This window comes from Rhipicephalus sanguineus, chromosome 4 (assembly GCF_013339695.2).
Source record: "Rhipicephalus sanguineus isolate Rsan-2018 chromosome 4, BIME_Rsan_1.4, whole genome shotgun sequence".
Taxonomy (NCBI): Eukaryota; Metazoa; Arthropoda; class Arachnida; order Ixodida; family Ixodidae; genus Rhipicephalus; species Rhipicephalus sanguineus.
In genome coordinates, this window is record NC_051179.1 from 194,172,763 (window position 1) to 194,194,375 (window position 21,613).

The 21,613-nt window shown below is 46.7% G+C and overlaps 1 protein-coding gene across 1 annotated transcript in view; it reads left to right on the plus strand.

Moving 5' to 3' along the window:
* The first annotated feature begins 2,585 nt into the window (after window positions 1-2,585).
* LOC119391000 (glutaryl-CoA dehydrogenase, mitochondrial) overlaps window positions 2,586-21,613 on the plus strand; it is a 127,071-nt gene continuing 108,043 nt past the window's right edge. Inside the window, exon 1 of the mRNA XM_037658705.2 lies at window positions 2,586-2,831. Within this exon, the coding sequence (XP_037514633.1) occupies window positions 2,601-2,831 (231 nt within the window). The 5' untranslated portion in view covers window positions 2,586-2,600. The remainder of the gene's footprint in view (window positions 2,832-21,613) is intronic.

Here is a 21,613-nt window from a genome sequence, read left to right on the forward strand (position 1 = left end):
CGCTCCCTCCGTCGACTCGCTGCCTAGCTTTCCGCGCGCTCGCGGCGTTGAGTTGAGGGAGAAAGCTGCGGAACGTGATCTCTATAGTTTGGTAACACCACTTAGACTTGACGGATTCGAAAAATTTTTGCGGCATATGACTCGTGAAGAGTCATACGTCAATAATGAGACTATTCCAATATAACTAAGAGAGGTGTTGCAGGGCCCCTTTAAACACATTAAATATCTAAAACTACAAAATGCAGTTATATACACGGACTCCCTAAGCGTCGTAAAGGCTTTGAAAACATTGAAAAGACATAAAAATCCTGTCCTTGTCTCACTTTTCTCACTGTTATGCACTGTCTATGCACTCGGACAGCATGTCGTGGTGTGCTGGGTGCCAGGGCACCGCGAGATTCAAGGAAACGTGTTGGCGGACCAATTAGCTGCATCCGCCCACGACAACGCTGCCGATACATCTATAGCTGTCCCTGTTCTAGACCTAAAACCATTCCTGAAACGAAAGCTCAGGGCTTACTGGCAACGCTTATGGGACAGTGAAACACAAAATAAATTGCACTCGGTGAAACCATACCTAGGACACTGGCCACCCATATCAAAAGCACGTCGTACAGATGTCACATTTTGCAGACTTAGAATAGGACACACACACAGCACACACGCACAGCTTCTCTCCGGTGGCAACCCACCGAGGTGCGATAGATGTGGTGGGCCACTAACAGTGCTGCACATACTCGTACAATGCTCAGGACTGGAGTCTTACAGGAAAAAACACTTTGCAATATTATACCAACAACGCATACCACTTCATCCATCAATGCTAATAGGAAATGAACCTCTTTTCAAACATGAACCTCTATTAGAATTTTTAAAAGATGTAAGAACTTTTAATGTTATATGCCCAGGGACTCCGTAGCACGGCCTCTCAGCAGAGGTTGCTGCTGCGATATGTACAATTCAGAAAGCACTGACCTCCCAGCCCTTGGATTCAAGGGTGTCGACGAGGTATCAGTGCTAATGCCACACTTTGTCATTTTATTACCATGATCGCTTATCACTCATCTTCATCATGCATGTTTCACGTCACTTTCATGATTTTAACAATTATATTTTTTTTACGCACCTTTAGTGCGCAGAATTTTAGGCCCTTAGACAGCCACTAAACACCATCACTGATCACATCGTCTGTCCCATGACCTGGCGCTCTTTGGCCATCATTGGCCCTTGCGCCATTAAATACCATATGTCATCTTCTTGTGTGCTTGCGTGACGAGGCATCTCTTTCGCGCGCAAAACACACGCAGCAGTACGTGATCCTGAAACTACCACTGAGACGCGACAGCGTGAGCAAAGCAGGGCGCCGGGCAAAGCGCAGTTCTTCGAAAACAGAACCTTTGAACCACGCGTGCCGTTCCCTATGGCAACGCCACAGAGGTTCTTTTTTCCATGAATCAAACGGAAGCGAACAAACAGCACGGAAGGTTCTTTTTTTATTGCTGCTAGTTTGATTACTAGTGATTCATTGTAGGCAGACTCTCATACGTCATCGGGATCACTTCGAAAATGTCCCACTCGTGGCGCTCATCGTGTGATACATTTAGCGTAATTTCTCGGTAAGTAGGGCACTGTTGTTGATAATATTGCTGTTTTAGAAGTTGTCATACATTGAGCTTTCACTCAGACATAAATTGTTATTTGCATTTAGTGTCCCTTTAAGCTACGTGTGCCGCGTAAGAAGTAGTTTTAGAATAGGGTACGCAAAGATAGCGTTCGTTGGGCACATATGCTATTTCCGCTGCTTAACCAAGATAAAACTCGAGTAAACCTGAGAAGTTTTCAACGCTAATGCCACACCGATTCTGAAAAGCCAAAACCCCATTCTTTTGAATGCACGCCTGGATTGCCCTGAAAAGCTCTTGGTGGGGAATGGAGTAGAATATATCTTCCCCATCTATGGAGAATACATCGCCTATTGACTGGTTATCCTTGAGCTGTGGCAATGTATACATCGGCCAAACAGGCCAATGCATTAATGTTCGGTTACAGGAGCATGTGCTGTCCATAAAAAATGGTACGGGCTCGCATCTGCCATTTCATTGTAAATCCTGTGCATGTGTGCCCCTGTTTTCATCCATGAAAATCTTAAAGCGAAGTCGTGACGCAGTCGCAAGAGAACTGGCTGATGCCTATTTTATTAAACTGTACGGCAATGGGTGTGTCAGCGTTCCTTCTATCGTCCTGCACAGCAGCGAGTTTTTTTTTTTTTTTTTGCAAGATCGCTTTTGACTTCGGCCGTCTGCACATGTGCTTAATGTCATATATATTGAGTGCCTTTTCAAGAATAAATCAGTTGGTAGTGCGCTTGTATACATCTCTTCTTCTTGTATTCGTCCTTGTCCCGTTTTGCACCACCGTCTTATATAGTCATAAAGGGAATATGCTTTCTTATACTAGCTGATACTTCATCTTTTCAACAAAGTAAGTTGCTGATTCTACAAATGTTATATTTGGAGGTTGCACGTGTTTTTCATTTTCTGTTGCTTTTTTTTTGCTCCTTACAGTTGAGCTGCCTTCCTTTGTGTGTATACGAGGCAAACATGTTGTGCAGGATAACCAACTCACCAGAGGCTGATGTGTTTGTGGTGTGGGCCAAATGTGAGGAGGATGGCATCATCCGGGCCTTTGTGCTTGAAAAGGGCACTCCAGGCCTGACAGCACCTCGCATTGAGGGCAAGTTCTCACTGCGTGCCTCAGCCACTGGTATGATCATCATGGAAGATGTCACCGTTCCTGAGGATGCCCTCTTGCCAGCATCACGGGGCCTCAAGGTAGTACTTCACAAGCTCCTCTGGTACTGCAGCTGTCTTTTTAAGTTCCCAGTAGAAGGGGAAAGTACACTCACTTTACACCCATTTCAGAGCAAGAACATTGTAGCTTTTGGGCAATACAGTCGAACCCATTTATAACGAACTCGAAAGTGTCGCGAAAAGTGGTCGTTATATCAGTAGTTCGTTGTATATGGACTCGCCCTTAAAAACGTGCGCTTAGCGGCCAAGCCATTTTTTTTTTTTTGTGCACTTTTGTTAAAGTGCTAACAACCCCTTCGGTGACAAGCTAAGCCTTTTCGCGTCATGAAGCGACGCCCGCTGCGTGCTCACGAGTGAATTAATCGCCTTTGCAATGAGCCGACACCGTTTCACCGAAGCGCGGTACCGCGACGTGGAGCCGATCATCCCTGGCTAGTTGCGTGCAGCGCGTCGTCTACTCGGGTCGCGGAGTCACTGCCGGGCCGCTTGCTGTATGCCGTATGTGCGCGTTTGTACGTTCTTCGTGCTTGCTTCACTCCGGACCGTGCACGGGTGCGGCGACTAGCCTCTTCGTTCAACACGGCGAAAACAAGTATTTTCCAAGCAACGCGCACTCTACGTCTCCGCGATGCTCTCGCGGCCCAGCACGACGATGCGCGGCGCACTTGAGTTGTCACCTAGTCAAACATGCAGTATACGCTCGCTGTCAGAGCATCGACGTTTCTCGGTGCCCGCGCCGCTCAACAACAGCGAGCTAATTTCGTTTCTACAAAGCGACGCGCACTTTAAAGCGGTCTCGCACGACGCGGCGGCGGCGAACTTGCGAATGGCAGCATGGCTAAGCATGGCACGCTTGTACCGCCGTCAATCCGCAGTGTACGGCGTAGTACGCCACACACGCAGCCGAGCAGATATCTACAGATGACTGTGATAAGGTTGTCGGCTATAAGGCATAATGGCACGTTCATCGACGGCCGCCACCTCGCCTTCGCTCTTTTCTGATGCTTATCCGCGAAGGCATCGCCGCAATCGTGCGGAAATCGTTATCACCGATCGGCCGGTCTCTGCCGTTACCGGAAAGACGGACGACTTTTCGCGGCACATTGTGGCGTCGACGAGTTTAGGGACGCAGTGAACCTTTTTGCGATGGAAAGTTACCGCGGTTATCACTTCAATTGCATTTATGCCTTCTTGCGTTCCAAGGCATTGTTTGGTTCATCGCAGGCAGTGGTAGCTGCAGAGAACGGCGTCAGGAAAGGTTACTGTGCGAAAGCTGACTGCAAGGCTTCATGATGCCTACTATTTTTTTTCCCCACTGCTATTCTACCACTGAAGAAACGCCTGAAAAGTGAGCGACCTCGCTCGCAGCATCCGAAATCTGCGTGCAGTGCTCGCCGATCTGGGTATCTTAGTCGCGAGTAAACTGGAGCGGGGCACGCGCGAGCGCGCGCCCCTGTCACACTTTAGAAGGCATATTTTAACTTTTTTTCGCTTCGTATGCACCATATTTTTACCGTGACCGTGTCTGAAGTGTTCGTTGTAAAAGTAGGAGGCTTTGAAAAATGTTCTCTATATCTGGACGCAGCTTCAATGGTTAGCATATGAAAATCGTAAGTGCACCCAAATATGGTCGTTATAACCTATAGATGGTTATATGGTTATATGTGGGATCGTTATAAGTGGGTTCGACTGTATAACAAGTGTGAACCCTCCAGGAAAAAGGATTTCCATCATAGAGGAAGGCCAGCTGTGTCATGTTTCATTAGTGCACCGGCGCTACAACTATGCCATTTGCACCCTTTTGCCACAATTCTACCTCTCTGCATGTCACTGCGCTTATTCAAGTACATCTTGCACGCCAGAATTCGTATTTCGCCAGCTTAAACAGCAGTGGAGTGTTTCTGGCCTAAAATGTTCTTGGTTTGGCACAAAATACTCACAGTTTTTCCATATTCCCGCAGAACCCCCTCTTTTTAGCGATGAGTTTTTCCTCGTTATAATCGGCCTAACCAAAGTATGAGCCTGTGATTGCTGTTATTGACGGTGTTGTGTGTGGTCTGCAAGCTCATCGCTCTTGACGAGGAACTGGTCATAATTATCACCAGTTCCTCATGGCGATGAGGTTCGATGAGCATTGTGGCCAAGCCACTATGCCTATTGTAATGTAGCACACGATGACCATGTACCATTTTAGGCACCGTGCACTGTAAATGGCGTCTTCACGCATGATGTTCTGGGCATGATGTTCTGGGGAAGATCGAACCTAGAAAAGATGAACAATCCTTGGAACACGGGGTGTTGACCAGTGGACTTGTCTTCTTCAAGGCTGCCCTCCTTAGTGCATGCATGTTTCACACCCTCTCCTCTAACCCAAACAATGGAGGAGGGAAGGGCAAGTAGGGGACGGGGAAGAAGGGGCCGGCGGGTCGGTAATTTCTTTGCCGTGTCCATGCTCTGTCCATTTAATTTAATATTCACCGGCTTTCCTGTTTAGCCAGTGTTTGCCTGTTGAAGGCAAGATTCGCTTCCTTGACATGGAAATCTACCTCGGCCTTAACCACACCTGCTGGTCTTACGCACCACGATCAAAGGAGCTCCTCCTGCCGTTTTCGTCGAATCACTCAAAGATTGTGAAACGGGCCATCGCGTGTGGAGCCCTGAGAAATGCCCTCGTTCGCTCCTGCCACCACTCGATCGCAAGCAGCTATGGGTCGCAAGTTCAGAGGCTAAAGGAGAGTGGCTACCCGGAGAGCCTGCTGATATCGTTGACTGCAGCTCTTTTGCGAGAAGTGAGGTCAACGAGGGAACGCATCTGGCCGAGCCTTCAGCAGTCTAAGACTGTGGTTATCCCGTATGTACACAGTGTGTCCCACCGCATCAAGAAGGCCGCAGGGCGAGCGGGGGTCCATGTAGTATTGTCGGCCCCCAACAAACTGAGCTCCCTTTGCAAGAAGGTTAATGAGAACAAGCAAGTCAGCAAGGGTTGTGTAAAAAAGCACGCAACTAACTATGTCCCTTGCTGTTGTGAAGTAGTGTACGAGATCCCGACCTCGTGTGGGGGTGCCTATATCGGGCAGACGGGCCGTTGCCTGAACGACCGTCTGCGCGAACACGCCAACAACCTCAAGGCAAGAAGCGGCAGCAATTTGGCCATTCACTGTGCTAAGTGTGGCTGCCTACCTCGTTTTCAGGAGACCCGTGTGCTGCGCACATACAAGGACCAGGCCGCACGTGAAGTCTACGAGGCTTTCGCAATGAAATGTAAAGATGAAGCATGTGTAAGCGAGCCGTCTAATAATCTAACAGACAAGGAGTGTTGCTATCTCCGTAACTAATCACCTATGACTAAACGACAATGTGCCGCTGGACGCATGCGCCGCTAGAAGCTCTCTTATGTTTCCCTTCCCTGTTTTGTCTGTATCTGTGTATATTCTGCGCGTTTTAACAATAAACCATCAGTTGGCAGTCAGCGCTAGTCCTGTGTTCTTTCTTGTCCGCGTCTTCTTCGCGCTGTTTTTTAACTATGGATTCTTACCAACTGGCTCGCATTCACTCGCTTTTAAGTTAGATTTTATATGATGGACCTAATCACTTCCGGTGCTTTTAACTATAATGTCACTTTGAAGGTGTTGGCAAGTCTTGCATCTTGGTATTATTTGGGTATGAGGATTTACTTTTAGCCACTAACATGTCCTTGAAGTTTCTATTTCAACGACACATGACCCTTCGCATTTCGATGGAGGCGAAATGGTAGAGGCCCGTGTACTTAGATTTAGGTGCACGTTAAAGAACACCAGATGGTCGAAATTTTCGGAGCCCTTCACTATGGCGTCTCTCATAATCATATCGTGGTTTTGGGACGTAAAACCCCAGATATTATTATTACAGTCGATCCCGGATATATCGAACTCGAAGGGGACCGCGAAATAGTTCGATATATCAAGAATTTGAAACACAAAATATGCGTATTTAAGGCTTAAATTAAAGCACTGCAGGCCTCGACACAGTTTTCGGATGTCCTAAAAAGCGCAAACATGATGATTCACTCACATATGCTAAAGAACAAGGTGACAACTACTTCTTTTGCAAGTTACCGCACTTTGTTTCGCATGAAAATAGTCCGCAAACTTGTCTTGCTTCTTGTGCGCCGTGAATTCATCAAGTCATCGTCAGTATCATCAAAGCTTTTCAAATAAGCAAATTCAGCATCTTCGGTCACAATGCAGATTCAAGCTCAGTAGCGCGGTAAAGGCTTTAGCGGTGGCAGCGGCGGCATTGCATCTTCAAACCCCACGGATCGATTTCCGCAGCTCCGGCAATGTCAGCTACAGTCTCGGCATCGATACAGTCAGAAGAAACAGCTACGTCGTTATCTGCACCGATGAAGTTGCTCGCTGTGCTCCCGTCCGATATGTCGCAAAATTCACTGACGCATCGTATGCCGTATTCAGCAGTCATGACGCACCCAAAGTCATCGCCTGGCACCAAGGCCCGCAAGGAAATGGTGCACGACTGTGCATTACTTGACGTCACTCCAAGCACCGGTCATCATTTTTATCGCTACGAGCGGGACAATGTTTAGTTCGACTCCTGAATAACGATTTATCAAGAACGAAGCAAGAAGTACACGAGCCCTCAAGCCGCAAGAGTCAATGCTGCCCACAAACAACGAAGGAAAAATCGCCACCACCGTCGAAATCTTGGCGATGGCGATGGCACTTGTGGCTTTGTAGAAGGCAGCTGCTGCTTTGGCGAGAAATGCGAAAAAAAGCGTAGCCTCTGAGATGTGCGTTTTAAAACCGAAAACACCAAAAAATATGTCACGAGGTTGCACATCTCGAAGGCCATGCTTTTCAGGCCCGCATGCCATCGTGCGCAAACAAACAAGGAAGGGAATGCAAACATTACTACGAGGCTGCCGAGTCACTTCGCATTCTCATTTTGAAAAACACTATGCCCGCACGTTAAAACTTACGGATAGTGCATCAAATATACCGGTGCACTGACAAGCGCTGCGCCACGAACTAGATCAACGCAATGGAATAATACCACCTTTTCGTCACCTGATAACCGGGTAGTCCTGGGCCATGCCGGTCACCGGACCAAATCACACACACGTGCGTTGGCGGGTTACACACCTGACTGGCTGGTCATGTGTGCGCCATATTTATTTCCTTGCAACATCGATGCTCCCGGGCGCCGGAACGGCAAACTAATCTTATCACATCCCTCCCCCCTTTATTAATGGATGCAAACAATTTGTTCAAGGTGAGTAGCGCGATACTGGTCGTCGAATTCTGGTACTTCGACGCAGGACAGGAGTACTGGGTGTTGTGACAGCAAGTTCCGTTTTCCTCACCACGTCTTCCCTGGGATCTTGCCTAGACTCGGTGTCGTGAAGGCGATCCGGAGTTAGCTGCCTCTGACCCACGTCCAAGCTTGGAGCCAGACCTGTAGCTACTGGGCTGCCCGACTCTTAGTTGTCTGCACTTAGTTCCTCAGGGGGCTGGCGGATGTGATCCAGATGTCGAGTTAAACGCCGTCTGTCCTCCAGTAGAACATCCATGGACGAAGTGCGTTGTTCGGTGACGACTGCAGGGAGCCACGCAGGACCTGGACGGAAGTTCCTTGCGAACACCCGGTCACCAGGGTCACCCAAAACCCTGGGTCTTGTTCCTTGGTCGCATCTGATTTTCTGCTTAAGTTGCTTCTGTAGCACCTTAGTCCTGAGGTCTGGGTGTAGCAGGTCTAACGCAGTCCTCAGCTTCCGCCCCAACAACAGCTCCGACGGACAGCAACCCGTGACCTCGTGAGGCGTTGACCTGTAAGTCAGGAGCATGCGGGCAATTTGAGTGCGAATATCTCCAGGGCCAGCCTTCCGCAACTTGTTTTTGACCGTCTGCACTGCCCGCTCTGCAGCACCGTTAGACGCTGGATGATACGGTGGCACCAGCATTCGCCTCGCCCCGTTTTTCTTGAGGAATGTGGAGTAGAGCTCACTGGTAAATGCTGGCCCATTATCCGACACGACCACATCTGGAAGGCCTTGGTTTGCGAACATAATTCGCATGCAGGAAATAGTTGCTTCAGCCGAGGGTGTCGAGACCGGGAACACTTCAATCCACTTTGAGAACGCATCGACTGCGATAAAAAAATAGGTGTTCCTGTAAGGACCGGCATAGTCCACATGCAGCCGTGACCACGGTTTCTCTGGGAACGGCCAGGGCATGACAGGCACTGGTCGTGACACTCTTTGATGCTCCTGGCACATACGGCACCTTTGAATGGTTATCGCTATGTCGTTATCCAAGCTAGGCCACCACACATGGCTACGCGCAACTGCCTTCATTTTGGACAGTCCTGGATGACTCTCATGCAGCAACTGGAGGACTTCCATTTGTAAGGATTTTGGAACAATGACTCTGTGGCCCCACAATAGACAATTCCCTTGCACACTCATCTCATGAAAGCGCGTCTCGTAGGGTCTTCCCTCTGACCCTAGGTTTATCTGGCAGCCTGACCACAACGCTGCTCTTACTTTCGACAGCACCGGGTCTCTGGACGTAGCTGCCGCAACAGCATTTGACGACAGCACCCCTGGGTATGCTCCTTCCAGCATTAACACTTCGGCAGGGCAGTCAACAACAAATTCGACAGTTGGCAGAGGTAGCCGGCTTAACCCATCGGCATGTGCAATTTGTGAACCCGGCCTATACTTCAGGTCGTAACTGTACCCCGACAGCAGCAAGGCCCACCTTAGCACTCTCGGAGAACAGGATTCGGGAACTGGTTTGTCTGCTGCGAGCAGGCCGAGCAGCGGTTTGTGATCTGTGACGGCCTCGAAATGCCGGCCCCATAAGTACTGCCTGAACTTTGTAACGCCAAATACAAGGCTCAATGCCTCCTTATCTAATTGGCTGTAGTTTTTCTCCGCGGTTGCCAGGCTGCGGGAAGCAAAACCAATGGGGCGCTCTTCTCCAGATGGCTCTCGCTGCGCTAGTACTGCTCCAATACCGAAGGGAGAGGCATCAGTGACAAGCACAGTTGGCTTTCCTGGGTCAAAGTGTGCCAATATAGCAGCAGAGGCCAATAGCTCCTTGCTTCTCCGAAATGCCTGCTCTTCATCAGTTTCCCAGCGCCACGGTGTTCCCGACGCCAAGAAACTATTGAGCGACTGTAACGTGGCAGAAAGGTTTGGCAAGAATCTTCTGTAAAAATTAACCAACCCGAGGTAACTCTGAAGTTCCTTGACCGCTCTGGGTGGGGGGGGGGCTTCCAGCACTGCTTCAGTCTTAGCCGTGTTTGGACGCAGCCCAGCCGCACTAATGATATGGCCCAAGTACTGGACTTCTGGTTTCAAGAATTCGCATTTGGATAACTTCAGCCGCAGTCCCGCGGTTTTCAGGCGATCCAACACTCGGCCCAAATTCTCCCAATGCTCTTTGTCACTGGATCCTGTGACCAGAATATCGTAAAAGTACACTACGACATGGTCAAGGTCGTGCAAAAGGTTTTCCATCTCTCGCTGAAATATAGCTGGAGCTGATGAAACCCCGAACGGCAGCCTTGTGAATAGGTATAACCCCCTCGGAGTGTTAATAGTGACTAGCTCTTGGCACTTCTCATCAAGTGGGACCTGCTGGTAGGCGTCTTGCAAGTCAAGCTTTGTGAACTTCTTGCCCCCTGTAAGCCGCGCAAAAAGTTCCTCAATCCTAGGAATGGGGTAGGACTCGACGACTGTCATTGGGTTTATGGTAGTCTTAAAATCGCCGCAAACCCGAACCCGGCCGTCGCGCTTCAATACAGGAACGATGGGCGCGGCCCACTGAGAAGTTTTTACCGGTTTGATAACGCCTTCCCGTTCCATCCTCTGTAGTTCTTCAAAAACCCGATCACACAAAGCAAATGGTATCGGACGTGCCTTGACAAAACGTGGCTTCGCGCCCTTTTGTACGGATATAGAAGCAGCAACGCCGTGAAACGTGCCAAGCTGCTCCGAAAAAACTTCGTGATATTGGCTTACCAGGTCTTCCGTAGACTTCACGACGTTGACTCCCTCCGTCTGAGCAATGCCTAGCTTGAAGGCCATCATCCAGCTTCGTCCAAACAGCGTAGGACACGCCCCTTTCACGACAAATAGTGGTAGCTGGCGCTCCTTGTCGCCAAGTTTGACCATTGCTTCCAGCTTTCCCTGGACGCGTTTCATGTCGCCGAAAAAACTTCTCAGCTGCACACTCGATGGCTCCAACGGCACTGACGGAAAAAGCTCGGCGAACTTGCCTTCATCAATGGTCGACACACTTGTGCCGGTGTCCAACTCCATATCGAGCGTTAGGCCGTTAACTTCAACCGCTATGCGCATTGGCTCCGAACTAGCTGTGTGAAGCGTCCACAAGTCGAAAACTTCGGGCTCTTCAGCAGAGACAGGCAGGTCGCCCAGGTTGTTCACGCGACTAGACCGGCTGCGACTAGACTGGCTCCGGTCGACATTTCTACTCCCCGGCTGAACTCTGCAAACTCTTGCAAGGTGCCCTTTTTGACGGCAGTTGTGACAGATCGTGTTGCCATGCCTACACAAACGCGTAGAATGACCTCCCCCGCAACGAAAGCAACAGCAATCATTTTTCCCCGAGGCGACAACGTTCGCTTGCCCGGGAGCTTCGTCAGATAGTAGCTGTGCTTGATGACAGCTCAATGCGTGTGAATCTTTACGCGCAGCTTTCATAGCTACGACGGTGTCCTTCGCAGTTTCGAAGGTTAAACACGTCGTTTCCAGCAGCCGTGTTTGCATGGTTACGTCATTGATTCCGCTGACTATCTGGTCGCGCAACATGCGCTCTCGAAATGTTGCGAAATTGCAGTCTTCGGCTAACTTCTTCAACGAGGCAATTTAGTCACTTACGGTCTCCCCCTCTTTTCGATGCCTCGAGAAAAACTTGAAACTTGCCACTACTTCTGATACGTGAGGGGCGTAGTGCTTGCCAAGTGTAGTAAAAATTTCGGTCAGTCCTGCTTGGGCGGGCCTGCTTGGTGCTAGGAGGCCTCGTAGCAGAGAATAAGTCTCTGGACCACAGCATGTCAAAAATACAGCTGTCTGCTTGTCGCTCGGGATGTCGTTCGCGATGAAGTACAGCTCGGCCCGCTCACGGTATTCCGCCCACTCCGATGTACTCGGGTCGAACGAATCCAGCTTCCCGACGACAGGCATGATGATGTGTGATTGTGCTGTGCCCGTCCGGTTCGTCAGTCGACCTCGTCGCCACTTGTGATAACCGGGTAGTCCTGGGCCATGCCGGTCACGGGACCAAATCACACACACGTACGTTGGCGGGTTACACACCTGACTGGCTGGTCATATGTGCGCCGTATTTATTTCCTTGCAACATCGACGCCCCCGGGCGCCGGAACAGCAAACTAATCTTATCACAGTGCGCGACAAGAGATCGGAACTTGTTAGAATGCGGCCGAAAAATGATCAATATTTGTTAGGAAAAATGCACTTTCTGGGCTTCGGCGCGCCGCAGCATTCGATATAGCAGATGTTTTGCTGTGTGGGAGTTCGATATACGTGCGCACCAGCCCGATACTTTTGCATGGGAAATCCAAGGGGATTTCTCAACTGTTCGATATAGCCAATAATTCGATATATTCGGGTTCGATATATCTGGGATCGACTGTATTAGACACATGACTTTTGGTGCTTCAGGAACTGCTTTTCTAAGGTGCTCATTTATTGTAGGGTATGTGCGCAAAGCTCGGACGAACACAGGAAAAAACGATGTAGACAGAAGGAGCGCAAACAGATTGCGCTCCTTCTGTCTACATCGTTTTTTCCTGTGTTCGTCCGAGCTTTGCGCACATACCCTACAATAAATCATGCACCAACTCGCCCAACAAGAAGTTCTTCTAAGATACCTAAGGTGCTCGCTGCTTGCTAATATTGGGTGATACTTCCGGAGGATATTATTTATGTTTGGGAGTGCACTTGAGTACCTTGTTATATTTGTGCAAACGTTATAAAGCGCTAGTGAAAGGCATGCAACAAATCCTGGTACAAACGTACTTGTCTCCGGAGTTCGCACTTCATCACATCACAGATACATTTCACATGGCCAAACGAGGCCAAAAAGGAGCAGGAGGCACAAAACCTTTTTTCAAACATTATCCGATAAACCTTGCATGGCACATGGAGAAGTGACGATGATGCCGTGCAAGGTTAATCGGATATTGTCTTAAATCTGCTGGCAAACGTGTGGTTTTAGAGACGACGATATACACCAGCGAGTACTGTTGTAACAGGCCCATTATGAGACAAAAGATGGACTCAAGGCTAATCTCCATACATGGTATTTGGACACTCTTGCTTTTTGTATAATGCTCGCTCTGAAGGCCAGTTTTCCTGCTCTCATATGACGGTATTGTCAGCTTGTGACTGTTGTAACGAGACATTCTAGCATCTGTAGCCTCATTAGTCAAGGGAGTTGACACCATTGTGGGTTAACGAGCCACAGGGCCACATCCGCCGTCGCCTGCGTGCATGTAGCACACTGCTCCACAGGCATTCATCATGCAGAGGCATTGCACGGCAGAACATACAGGGCTGTCTGAACAACTTTATTTGCCATTGGTGGCACCACCCCTTACAGGACGGCGGAAGAGCAAAGGGCTTCCGCACACAGGCAATGCGCAAGGGGCACTGCAAGCACCACACGTCTCGGTGGGCACTGGCTCGTCTCACTGCTACAAGAAAAGTCCCTTGCCATTGTGCTGCATACTTTCATGGGAACCACTGCACGAGAGCTAGGGCAAATCATGTTAAAAGACTGGGCATGCAAACATGGACACAACAGAGAAGTCGACTACTGTTGTGCCCATGCTTGCATGCCTGGTCTTTTAATAAAAGATGAATACCTACCAACTAGCTCAACTCTCTGTTATATTACAGCAAATATCCGTATGCGTGAGCGTCCGATAAGTGTGCTCGGCATCATTGGCTTAAATGATAGGGGGGTCAGGAGGGTCCTGACCCCCCTTTATTCTTTATTCTTACATATCCCCGCTTTGCCTCGAGGCGTTACAGCAGGGGGGTTACAGAGTTGAAAAAAATACATTTTCATTGACACTGGACACTTGCTCAGATGTCAAACAATTCCATTGGTTAATAGTTTTAACAAAGAATGAATTTGCATACAGGTTCGTCCTGGCCCAGCATGGCCTTATTTTGTGTTCATGGTCTGTGCGTTGAGAAATATAATCTGGCTTTTTTAAGTAAATGTCACCGTCTATTCCCGTTTTTTTATGAAATACCTGGTATAAAAGCTTCAGACGCAATTATTTACGACGGGACGACAGTGACTCCCAGTTTAACTCTTTTTTCATTTCGGTACAACTGTGATTTTTGCCATATTGACCCAACACAAACCTGGCTGCTCTGTTTTGAAGTCTTTCTAATTTATTAATCAAACCTACTTGTGATGGGCCCCAAAGAGTACCGGCATATTCTAAAATTGGTCGAATACAAGTGAGGTAAGCTGTGCTTCTAAGGCTAGAATCTGCACATCTCAAATTCCTTTGGATATAATTCAATGCTACTGCGGCTTTGGAAACCACATAATCCACATGCGCATTCCAGGAACAATCATGCGACAGTAACACTCCCAAATATTTGTACTTGCATTTTTTGTGTAAATTATTTCCACTTAAATGATAATTTGCATCAATTATTTTTTCTTCTTTGTAAAACACACATGGACGCACTTATTTGTGTTTAACTTCATTTGCCGCTTGAGACACCATTGATGAATATGTTCAAGGTCAGCCTGTAATTCAAGGACATCATGTTCATTCTGGATTTTTCTGTAAACAACACAATCATCAGCAAAGAGCCGTATACTTGAGCTTATGCCCACGTTAATGTCATTAATAAAAATGATGAATAGCAAAGGCCCTAACACAGATCCCTGTGGGACGCCTTACGTGACCTCAAGAAAATCCAATTTAATGCCATTCAAGACAACACATTGGCGGCGTTGTGCCAGGTAATTCTCGATCCAATTAAAAATTCTTTCATCTATGTTGAGTATTTATAATTTTTCAAGGAGCAGAGGATAGGAAACAGTGTCGAAGGCTTTGCTGAAGTCTAAAAAGATGCAGTCTGTTTGCCCACCTAACTCACTTGCAGATACAAGGTCGTTATAGAACTCAAGAAGCTGTGTCTTACATGAAAAGCCTTTTCGAAACCCGTGTTGAGCCTTCGTTATCAACTCGTTATCCAACAAATGCTTCATTATAGCTTTGCATATTATGTGTTCAATAATCTTACACGATATCGATGTGAGATAGGTCTATAATTTGTGACGTCTTTTTTTGTAACCTCCTTTGTGAATCGGGACTACATTTGCTACCTTCCAGTCTTGCGGCAACTGACCAGTACATAATGATTTTTAAAAGATCAGATAAAGGTAAAGTGCAATGGGGTGAGCGCACTGTTTTAGTACTTTTGGAGAGACACCATCAGGACCGGTAGCTTTGCTTTCGTCGAGATTCCTGAGCAAGGCCTCAATGCCGCTAACACTGATTTCGAGTGCTTGCATAAGGGGAACACAACTACCTGGCAAGAGTGAGCTCAATGCAGACTTAGGCATTGATTGAAAACTAATTATTTAACTAAAACTAAGACTAATTAAACTGATCAAAAGTAATTATTTAAGCACTTGGCTTTTTCTGCATCGTCGGAAAGAGTGCGTCCATTGAAAATAAGTTCACTTATTCCAACGGGATCAGACCCACATCCCTTTAAATACTGCCAGAAAGGTTTATGATTTAGTCTCATATTTTCATTTAATCGTTTGAAGAACTGCTGCTTTGCATTTTCTGACGCGTCTTTATATTCGCGTGTTAGTTCCTGTAGCTTCTTATAATGAACTTTACCTTTCATTTTTTTGCATCTTTTAAATGCGTGCCTTCATTTCTTAATTAGTTTCAGAATAATTTAAGTCACCCATGGCTTTTTACGCTTCTTAAGCTTATCCGAGTCAATACTCGGTATGAACTGCTCTGAAAATTCAAGTAACTTGTTTTTAAATATGTTCCACAAGTTCTTCTGTCAAACATTCAAATACAGGCAAATAATTGAGAAGCCTTGCGGAAATTGACGAATAGTCTCCTTTATCAAAAAAGAACACCTTTCTACTGGTACGCTTCAAGTCAAGTGCTTTTATCTTCATTTTTTCTTACAATCATGCTTATACAGATATCTGGACCGATAGCCAGGAAAGGCTAGTATCCGGTCCAGTGTTAATAATAAAACATTCAGGTCAGTGCAGTATTTACAGTTAGGTATACAATTACATATCTTAACAGACAAACAAACGAACAATGGTTTTCACAAGTGCACCCGAATAGTTATTGCAGATATGTTAAAGGTCCTGGTTCGCAAGAAAAAAGAATTTACTACACTGCTTAAAGTTACGTGCGGTTTTAACCTCCAAAGGTAGGACATTCCAGATTTTTGTTCCACTAAATTCGATCACTCTTTCACCGTATACATTATAACATTTTGGTAAATTCAGATTGCCTTTTAGAGCATGTCTCGTACTGCGCGTCGGAAAACAGAACACATTACGAGGAATAGGAAAGTTAGTGCACATAATGCTATTAACTGAAATTGAAATCTTATGTTTACACAGAGCCTTAAGCGATAACACTTGCTGTGTCTGGAAAATGTCGTGAATTATATCATTGTTACTGTTAGGATTAATTATTTTCAATGCCCTTTTCTGTAATTTTTGTAAAGGTTGTAGGTATGTTTTGTAAGTTACGCCCCATGATTCTATACAATAACTGATATGGCTATGACAAAACGCATAGTATGACAAAACGCTTTCTTACTCTCTGAATTTTTGTTCTAATACCTGCTGCAACAACCTGATGGTCACTAATCCCTGGAATAATATTAACATTACTTACTACATTTGGCGAGTTACAAAAGAGAAGATCAAGGGTATGTTTAAGTCTTGTGGGTTCCAAAACGTACTGTATCAACACAAAAGTATCAACAATGTTTTTCATTTCTAGGTTAGTACGGCTGGCATGCAGCACCTCGCACCAGTCCTTTTTCCATTCTAGATCAGGTAAATTGAAATCACCTGCTAATAATATAATACGGTCAGACGCCTGTGAAACGATATCACCTAATATTTCCATAATACAGGAGTTTACGCCTGGTGGTTGATAAAACGCCCCAGCCACGAAAGAAAAATTGCTACCCACTGCAACAGTACACCAAACCGACTCGACTGAGTCATTACCGATGTCAAGAACAGAGGATGAGAGGGACGAATGAACCAACAAAAAAAACACCACCGCCAAGACTTGGCCTATCTTTACGATAGGCAGTAGTTGGGAAACACTTCGTTATCAGCGATGGATGGATCGAGCCAGGATTCTGTACAGAACACAATATCTGCCTTCACTGACTCAACCAAGCCAGCAAACTCATCTATTTTGTTTATTACACTTCGGCAATTCACCACTGCAATACATAAATCACGATGAACGCAAGTAGTCTTTACATGTCATCGTTTAGACAAGGCAACGACTTGTTCGTTTTCATCGTCCCATCTAAGTGCTCTGCCATTTATAATCAATTTATCGGCTTTTAGCTTAACCTGGTTCTTCTTACCTGCCCTTTTTGCTTTACCGTATTCCCAAAGTTTCTTTCGCAACGTACGCGTTTCAAATGAATAATCCTGCTCAGCGCTGTACTGTGTACCTTTGAAGTTCTTAGCTTTCTTTAGGATGGCCTCTTTTTCTTTATCAGATGAAAAGTTCACAATAATTGGTCTTTTTCTCCGTTCATTAAAACGGCCTACCCAATGTGCCTTTTGAACAGATGTCAGGTCATATTCAAGTTGGGCAGCGCAGATGCCTTTAACAAGGGCCTCAGACTGTTCCCAAGTTTCATGCTGGTCATTATCATCTATCCTGTAAAACACAAGGTTCAGTCTACGGCCTCTGTTCTTGAGGTCATTGTTTTTCTTTTGCAAAACTCTTATTTGATGAGTTAGATCCTCAATTACAGTGGCTTGCTCTTGTACCAATTTCATGACGCTGTCTATATGGCCCTGAGTCACCTCTAGTTTGGTCTTTATTTCAGCCATCTTAGTATCACTGTTAGTTATCCTAGTATCGATATTCTCTAACTTAGTCATGATCGTATCCTGCAACTTCTTCAAATAATTCATTTCTCCTTTATCAAAAGGCCCAGGATTGAGCTCAATGTCTCCAGAAAGTAGCAAAAGAAGAGCGACATATAGTACTCAGTTCACAATGAAACGGAAACGTTTCCCATTAACTCTAGTGCACACTCGCGCCGTGGTACATGCAACACATGCCTTTGTGGGAGGAGCCGGCAACGCTATAAGTACTTTAGGAATTTCAAGCATACGAACAGCACTAACCTGCAAGAGCAGAAGTGGTTTGAGCTTCATGTCGGCAAGCGTGCCGGCTCCAATTCCCACACAGCCAATGTGTCGCGCAAATATATACTCCAGTTCTGGGTCACATGATGTTCCACACACGCAGTAACTGTCGCCGTCGTAATTGTCAACACAAGCGGCACAGCGAGCATAGCAGTACACCTCGTCCAGCGACGCAAATGCTTCGGCTGACGACACCTTACGCGGTGGATCCGCAGATGGTTTGGTAGAGAATAGGTGCACCGTACGCCCACCGAACGGCTGATGCGCATTTTCCATCCAAAAGGCAGCAGAAACCTGCAAGAGCAGAAGTGGTTTGAGCTTCATGTCGGCAAGTGTGCCGGCTCCAATTCAGGCTGGGGAGACACCCCTTGCAAGTGTCTCCCCTTGAGATTTAACTTTAGAACATCATATACTTGAATTGCTTGACAGTTAAGTATAGCGCATTCAACTTTTTCTAAAGGCTGATTATGTTTTAGTGTGTACCTTTGTGGAATACCCCTCAGTTGTGTCGGACTATAAAAATCTCAAAAGCCGCTAGACCGGTTCAAATTATTATTATTATTATTATTATTTGGTTTGAATACATAGAAAACACGAAGACACAGACGAAATAGGGAGGGAACAGGCTGACAACTGTCACCTACTGCCTAAGAAGACTGAATAGAACAATGCAGTTGCTCGAGCTGGGACCCCATGCTCGTTTTTTTTTTAAATTTTATTTCAAAGCATGGTTTAATTTTTATGTAAATAAAAATACAACCCTTATGTATCAAAACGAAATGGCCCCCATGGTTTGATGTGTCTCACACCTAGTGATTTTTCTGGATTTATGCCACTGCTCGTCGTAGTACAGTAAAACCCCGTTAATTCGGACTTCACGGGACCAGAGAGAATGTCCGAATTAACCGAGGGTTCGAATTATCGCGAGTACGATCAAAACACTAGAAAAATGTTTCCGCCACCACCAGACTTTTATTTCTTAAAGAAGTCGGTGATCGCGGTTTGCTTCGCGGAGGCAACGTGCAAGGAAATCACAATTTTGCTAAGTTCCTGAAGGTGGCTGTCCGCGCACACTGTGCCGCAAAGCGGCGGTCTAGCTGACGCAGCCACGCTTGAAATATTTCGGCCGTCATCCAAGCCTTTCTATTAAAGCGGTAGTCGACAGGCAGCTGCTTAATGTTCTTAAAACATCTTGGCTTCGCAGCCTTTCCGATCACCAGCAGCGGCAGCTACTCTGTGCCGGTCATGTTCGTAGCCAGAAGAACCGTCACCCGCTCTCTACTCCGTTTCCCGCCGACGCACGGGTCCCCCTTAAACACGATCGTCTTCTCAGGCAGAGCCTTAAAGAACAGCGCTGTCTCGTCAGTGTTGATAATGTTGCACGGCTCGTACGTAGAAAGGCGTGCGGAAAGTCCGGAACGCCAGGCCTGCACAACGCTTCACCGCGCACGTTGCGGAACACCAGGGGTGCTATCGCGGAACGATGCCTTATGCCATATTCTACGCTATTCTTATCATCCACCACTCGTGGCTAAAGCCCCTAGTGGCTGGCTGATCGCGTTGATAACGCGGACGGACCGTCGCCATGTTGCCTGTTGCTGATGACAGTAGCGATGCACTGCCTTTCATTGTGTATGTGCCTCCGAGATGCAAGCTCGTTTTAAATCTCGGAGGCCATAATCCGATCTCGTTACCTCGTTTTAAATCTCGGAGGCCATGATCCGATCTCGAAGTGTTAGATGCGCCGTCGATTTCGGCTGCGAATCCGAATTATATCCGAACCGCGGCCGTGGCGGTATCCGCTGCTGCTTCCCCGTCTCGACCCGACCTCGGTCGGGAGTTCGAATTAACCGAAGCGCGGTCGAATCTGTCCGAATTAATGAGAGTTCTCAGCCATAGAACAATGCACATTTTGGACGGGACCAGACGCCGCGTCCGAATTAACCGAAATTCCGAATTACCGGGGGTCGAATTAACGAGATTTTACTGTATGACCATGCATGAGCGCCAGGCACTGATCTTCGGCTTAAAGGAGTACCGACACGAGTTTGAGACATCGAAAAAAGGGCATTTTTCGTTTCCTTGATACGCAGTGTCAACGCTGTCCACACACCGGAGTCGGAGAACACGTATAAAATATTTTAATTTGACTTTGAAGTTTTTGTCGCTGAGCATCTGCAAGCTAACCCCGCTGCAATGGACATTATCCTTACGAGTCAAGACAGTTCCCCCGAGTTTGCGAACTCTGCGTCCTGCATGCAGCCTGAATCACAGAAATCACTGTCAGGGTCACAGGACAATTGACTCATCGTTGTTTATGTGCACCACGAGCAGATTATGGATTTTCAGCTAGTACGTCACGTGTTTCTGTATCCTCGTGACGTCACACTGCTATGAAACTTCACTGAGAAGCCGCCCCCTTGATATCGAAACCGTGTCTTTTTAAGGTAGCTGTAATTAAAATATTTACGATGCATTCCTAGGCACTACGATACTCGTTTTGGGTTTCTCGACACCAGTATTTTCGTTTAGAGCAACAATTCGAAAATTTTTAAAATTTGTGTCAGTACTCCTTTAAGGTACCGAATCGGATCGAGCTCAAGTACTCATTTGCCGTGGGTGCCAAAGCACCAGAGGCAAGCTCAGTCTGAATGAATCCCAAAGCTGTCATGGCCGCCCGTACAAAAATGTATGTAGACAATCTATAGACTGTCTAAAAATGGGTTTAGACAGTCTCTAGACTCTCTAAATACACTTTTGTAAGGGCGGGAACAAGACCTGCTGCCCAAAAAGAGAGAGAGTTGTACTGCTGCTTCCAGTCTTGCTAAAGTCACCGATACCATGAGAATCATTTATGATAAACTGTGGCCTTCTCTTGCCTCCTTGCCATCGCATGTGAAACGGGAAAGAGCCGACAGAAAAAAAAAGAAGATCCACTCGGTCTTGACACATTTTCAGTGACAGTTATTTTTGCTGTACACTGGCAGTTGTAGTTAGAATGCCGGAAATATGAGTGTGCTGCCTCACTTGCTCCGTAAACAGTGTGTCGGAACAGAACAAAAACTAAAAACAACTTAGCCGAAAAAAAACGTAACCGGAACGTTACCTATTACAGTGAAACCTCGGTGATACGAATCTGACGGGACCACCAAAAATATTCGTGTCATCCGAAATTCATATCACCAGAAAAAATGGAAAATTAGCATGCGACAAAAAAAAGCTGGCGTACATTTTCATTTATTGTTCTTCAGGGCCGCAGCGACGTCAGAAAGAACCCTGAATGATTGTCAGTTAAGTTTTCAGATGTTCGCAATCATACCA